Source organism: Phoenix dactylifera, unplaced genomic scaffold (genome assembly GCF_009389715.1).
Source record: "Phoenix dactylifera cultivar Barhee BC4 unplaced genomic scaffold, palm_55x_up_171113_PBpolish2nd_filt_p 001296F, whole genome shotgun sequence".
Lineage (NCBI taxonomy): Eukaryota > Viridiplantae > Streptophyta > Magnoliopsida > Arecales > Arecaceae > Phoenix > Phoenix dactylifera.
Window position 1 is genome coordinate 1 of NW_024068628.1, and position 5,991 is coordinate 5,991.

Sequence of the window (5,991 nt, forward strand, 5' to 3'; positions counted from 1 at the left end):
TGTACTTGTATCCTGAGTGCCCCCACCTCTATTTTTCTTAAGGTGAACTTCGATGAATATGGCCGAGAACGGAAGATGCGGAGGTGTAGACTTCGTCATCAGGGTCACGATGTCAAGACTAGTGACGGCGGGGGGTTGGCGGATCTTCAACTTATCTGTGGTGTGGCGTCAAGGTTAGAGCCGCTGGGAGGGTATTTTCTATGCTAGGTGGGACACCGGGCGCGGACCGCCTCTTCCTCGAGAGGGATTCAGCCACGATGAATCGAGTGGGATCCGGGGTCGGGGATGTACAGGCGAGGACGACCGCTGCTCCACGACATTCGCAGATTACTAGAGAAGTGTGACTTCCACAGGCCATGCACGTCTATAAGGAGGCAAACGGTGCCGTAGACTGGATTACTACCTTTGCGACTCACCATTCTGGAGGTTTCGTCTGGGCGGACCGCGAGTCAGTGCCAGAGGCCCCTTAGATAGTTTTTTGTTTTTTAATTTTGTTGACCGCATTCACACTCATCATGTGTGAGCCGCCGTTGTATAAAAAAAAAAAAAGAAAAAAAAAGGAAAGGAAAAAACAACGAAGAAATAGGATTAGGTTAAGCCAACTGATTTTAGAAATCTGGGTTTTGGATTAGGATGGGGAAATACCTTTAGTGTCTAGTTTCAGTGCAAGTGTCTCAGTCCCCTGGATTTATTGAGGCCCATAAATTTAATCAAGCATCTGCACTGCGCGTGCTGGAATCCACTAAACTATAACCAAGCCAACCCTGTCGCCCTCTCTCGGCCTTTCTTTCTGGTTTTTTTTTTTTGTTTTTTGGGTTAAAACCTTTCTTTCTGGTTCGAAAGCCCTAAATCTCTGTGTCTCACCCTCTCCCGCCATGAGCGCGAGCTTCGGAGCGGCGGCGGAACAGCTCTTCCGCTGCACGGCAGCGGCGGCGGGAAGGCCCGTCGATCGGCAGCCGTCTGCTTTCGGCGCGATTCCCGTCAACCGGATTCGGCTGCCCCGGGGGGTCGCTGCGGATGGCGGCGCCGGCGAAGGACCGGAAGGAGCGGAGGAGGATCGGGGGATTGGAAATCTCGTGTTCTAAGGGCGGCGATGGAGGTCGAGGGTCTCACTTATAAGGACGCCGGCGTGGATATCGACGCCGGGACGGAGCTGGTTCGGAGATCGCCAAGATGGCCCCCGGGGTCGGAGGGTTCGGCGGTCTCTTCCCTTTGGGTATCTCCCTTTCCTTAGTTCTGATTAGAATTTAGTTCTATTATGTGAAATTTTATCTTGTTTGGGTTTTCTTTTTTTGATGTTTTCCTATAAAGTTCTTTTTTGGGAAGCATAAAGGTTGGGGTTTTGAAGCATTTTGTACATATAAAAACCAAAAAATCTTTTTTTTTTTTAAAATTTTGGATTGTGTTCCGGTTGTGGTTTATTTTGATGGCCTTTACGTCCAGATTGTTGGTTATTTATTACGTTGGACGGTAAATTGCCATTACATGCTGAAAAAGAAATATAGGTGGAGAGGAGGCTTATTTCATCATGGTCGAAATATGGTCGTTGGGTGGTTGGAGACTGATAAATCTGAATTCCTGGATTTAGACTAATGTACTATGTTTTATAATATGAAATGCTAAATTTAAGTTCTTCGACTTATACTACTATACTAGTATACTATTTATAATATCAAGTTTCATGGATGTTGCTATTAAAAAAATGTTTTATTAATCATTAGGAAGTGCCAATTTTAAATCCGTGACATATTTTCAGTTTTTTTCCCTCCCCATTGCAATGATAAACATGTTGCTGCAGCTTGTGATTCTGGAATGTTAAGAATTTTTTGAATGTTTTCCATCAAAGAAGAAGTTTGATCCTTAACATCTGGCAGGCAAGAAACTATGAAATCATGTGTCTAGGAGCTAGGGAACTCATTATTAGTTCTTCATTTTGTTGTCGGAGCTTCACCTATGCGCATTCTACTGCTTTGCTGTTTTGTAGACTTTTAACCATGGATATAATGGGCATGATACGTACCCATAATGCCCTTGTTGCACTTTGCTGTATTATGATGATGTCCATCTATATGTTCTCTTTTGTATAACTAATTTCATATGATGAACACAACTCTCCTATGTATAATGCATAAATTTGCCAACTACAAATGAAAGCTATTACTCTGCTTTCAATATTCTTACCGTAACCATGTTACTAACCTCTTCTTGAACCCTTTCTTTAGGCACCAAAAATAAGTTTCTAAGGAAAAAAGCTGGCAAAACTGTCATGTTGGCAAGACTCTGCCAGTCATTTTTGATCATTGACAGGATTCTGTTGCAGTGCAAGGTGATTGGTTCATGATGATTGTTTCGCATAATAGAGCCTCTGGCTCATTGCATCTTAAAAATATTTTGAGTAGCAAGGTGATTGGCTCAAACAAAATATTTGGGTAGAATATTTAACGAGCAAGTTATTTGGTCGATTATTGCAATGCAACATTCATTGACAGGAAAACATTGTAAGCACACATATAGGAACATACAAATGCAAGTGTGCATGCATGTTCATGTCTTGCAGGAAAATTTCTCGCCCAGATATTTTCTTATAAATTATGACAAATGATTATTTTAAATTATATTTTGCATACCTAAAAAATAGGCGGGAGAGTCTCTTTGATGAAAGAAATCTTCTTCTTCTTTTTTATAAAAAAGAAAAAAAAGAAAGTTATAGCTCTCTTCCTGTTTTCCATGATTGTCACATTAGTCAATGCTGAGTAAATAAGGAACATGTTAGTTCCAAGGAACATGGACATCACAAAATCACTTTTCCTCTTGTTTTTATTCCACTACTTTTTAATATTCATACATAAAACTTATGATTAAACCTAGTCTTAACTTCCCCTTGAACCCATTGTTGAGGCACCAATATCAGATCCCAAGACAAAAAAAAGCACTCTGATTGTCTTCTAAATGAACAGAAAAGGAAATAGTGCTAGCTATTTTTCTAATTGACAGATCAATGTATATTGAGCAATGCCGGAACAGTTTTGATACCTTCTTGCTTGACCGTAAATATCTACAAGGATATGTCGCATATTAGTGTAACTCAAAACCTCAGGCATACCCAACTAACACTTTTCTGTCATAAGAGGTAACCTAAGAGAAATGCTATGACTATGCAATCACTCAATTTCATGTAACTAATTTACAATTAGATGGATGCAATCATAATGAAACCAATTAGATCAGTGTTACCACAATTTAACTGCCGTAACTTTTCTAATAAACCAAATTGCTACATCCTCAGTATGGGTAGTTCTCAGTTTAATTACACCACTTCCCATAATTTAGGATCTCTATGCTTCATATATCTTCCCTCGTGTCATTCTCTAAGTACTAAGCATCATCCTTGTATTGTCTCACTGCTACCTGTAGGCACATATAATATCACTGTGTTTTGATGCAAATATATGGGCATGGCTGTATGGTGCTGCCTGATACTGTTCCTGTAGTATAATGAGCATAAAGCATGGGACGAATTTTGGACCAAAACTTAACTCATATATATTTTACATGTCTAGTATTGTACTTCAACATTTTAAAATTTATGTTGATCTTACTGCAAAATCTTTTACTCATTAATATGCAAAGTTTTTGATTCTTTTTTCAAGTACTAGACATGTAGAACATATAGATTGAAGTCTAAATTATATGGTTCATAAAGAGTTATACTTCAAGCATATTAGTTGTTTATCCTGATGATTACAGGCGGTTCAGTGGATACTCCTAATACATTACCATTTTCTGATTTGACTTCTATGTTCTCTTGGACAGGAGATTCGTACCTTGTTGCTGGCACGGATGGTGTGGGCACCAAACTGAAGCTTGCATTTTGAAACTGGTATCCATGATACCATTGGGATTGATTTGGTATATCCATGCCTTGTTTTGCATAGTTAATGTAGCTTTTTTTTGGAGGTAACTAAAAATTAATTGCGCTTTCTAATAGGTGGCCATGAGTGTGAATGACATTGTTACCTCTGGAGCAAAACCATTATTCTTCCTTGATTACTTTGCGACAAGTAATTTAGATGTGGATCTTGCGGAGAAGGTATTCAGAAACACTATCTGCTTTGTCCTATCGTAACACTCGAATGCTGATAATTAAAATTCCTCTAATCTAGATTTGTTTTGAACTCTAGACATATACACGAACAGGGCCATAAGGAACTGGCAAACTCATTTTCTTGTTTTTATCATGTAGGTAATAAAGGGGATTGTTGATGGATGCCAGCAGTCTGATTGTGTTCTGTTAGGTGGGGAGGTAAGCTGTTGGCATTTAATAAAATGTTGGATTTTCAGTTGAAACTTCTGAGAACATGAACTGCATGTGTGTCTCTTAAATTACCTCTTGTAATGGATAATGTAATTTTTCTGGCAGACAGCCGAAATGCCTGATTTCTATGCAAAAGGAGAATATGATCTTAGTGGTTTTGCTGTTGGCATTGTTAAAAAGGATTCAGTAATTGATGGGAAAAATATCAAGGTTGGAGATGTTCTCATAGGTCTTCCATCAAGTGGTGTTCATTCGAATGGGTTTTCTCTTGTGAGAAGGTTGGTAACCATCTGTTACTGATAGCCAGCTATTCATCGTGTTGCTAGAACGAAATAGATGATTAAACATTCAGAACTTTTTAGTTGTTTGAAGTAAATTATGCCTACATAAATGGGTTATGTCTTTGATTCCGAGTTACTTGTGTCTACAGGGTTCTGGCACAAAGTGGTCTCTCTTTGAATGATCAGCTTCCTGGAAATAATGGCAAACCTATAACTTTAGGTGAAGCTTTAATGGCACCTACTGTTATTTATGTTAAGCAGGTTGGCGTTTAGATAAAATCGTTTGTAATTGGTATCGAAATTAACTAAACCAGCATATAAAGGTGTTTTAACCTTGTTGGTGAAAAATGTGAAGGTGATTGATATTATTAGCAAGGGAGGTGTGAAAGGAATAGCCCACATCACTGGTGGTGGTTTTACAGACAACATTCCAAGAGTGTTTCCTTCAGGCCTTGGAGCTAAAATCTTAACAAATTCTTGGGAAGTCCCTGCTGTATTCAAATGGATGCAAGAGGTCAGGAAGCAGCTCACTTTGCAACCTTTGCAGACATAGATTCATCATTCCCTTAAGAAACAAACCGAAATACATTAGCAATTTTTAGGACTTACCAGTTCAACCCTAGCATTACTGATTTTTTTTTTCCTTTTTGGCAGGCTGGAGGAATTGAGGATGCTGAGATGAGGCGGACCTTTAACATGGGTATTGGGATGGTTCTTGTTGTTAGCCGCGAGGCAGCTGATAGAATACTTTCAGAATGTCAAGGATCTAGTACAGCTTATCTCATTGGGGAGGTCATAACTGGTGAACGTGTCGAGTTTGCCTGAAATCTGTGTAAATTGTTTTCATTTGTGGATGGTGAATGAGGCAAAGGAGGCCAATTTTGTTGTACTGGTTTCAGAACTTATATGGAGTCACCATTACTGAGGTAACCAGTGAATGCTGACTCTAAACCGTAGTTTCCAATAAAATCATAACTTATTTTGGTTTTCGGCTTATACTGGTATATATGGTTTATTCTCTACTTCTTTTGTTGCCAAGCGGCTGCATTGTTGCTATGGTGGTGTGTTCTCCTCGTTTTGACCTATGACCTGGAATGAGTGACATGACTACTCTGTCCTGTTCAACTTGCATGTCGTTTCATTCCAACAATCTCACAGAGAGAGAGAGAGAGAGAGAGAGAGAGAGAGAGAGAGAGAGAGAGGCACAAATCTATTATCTACATTCTATCTTGTTTTCCTTCTCTTTTTCGTTACAGGAGGACCATTCTTGGGTGTTGAGTTCGGATCCATTTCTTGTTTAATCTGGCTTGCACCCTCCAGTGACAGGGAAGTCTGTGTGTGTGTTTTCAGTCCTAACTCTGAGCCTTACTAAAATGGAACACTGAAATCTCTCAT

At 39.5% G+C, this 5,991-nt stretch overlaps 1 protein-coding gene across 1 annotated transcript; it reads left to right on the forward strand.

Annotated features, from left to right (window-relative positions):
• Nucleotides 1–732: 732 nt before the first annotated feature.
• Nucleotides 733–5,600, forward strand: LOC120108365 (phosphoribosylformylglycinamidine cyclo-ligase, chloroplastic/mitochondrial-like). Its single transcript, XM_039121952.1, is given in 10 exon segments — nucleotides 733–1,163; nucleotides 1,166–1,216; nucleotides 3,814–3,869; nucleotides 3,871–3,909; nucleotides 3,989–4,090; nucleotides 4,244–4,303; nucleotides 4,421–4,593; nucleotides 4,746–4,857; nucleotides 4,952–5,110; nucleotides 5,251–5,600. Coding segments are annotated over 10 exon segments (993 nt in total). The 5' UTR covers nucleotides 733–1,093; the 3' UTR covers nucleotides 5,422–5,600.
• The last annotated feature ends 391 nt before the right edge of the window (nucleotides 5,601–5,991 follow it).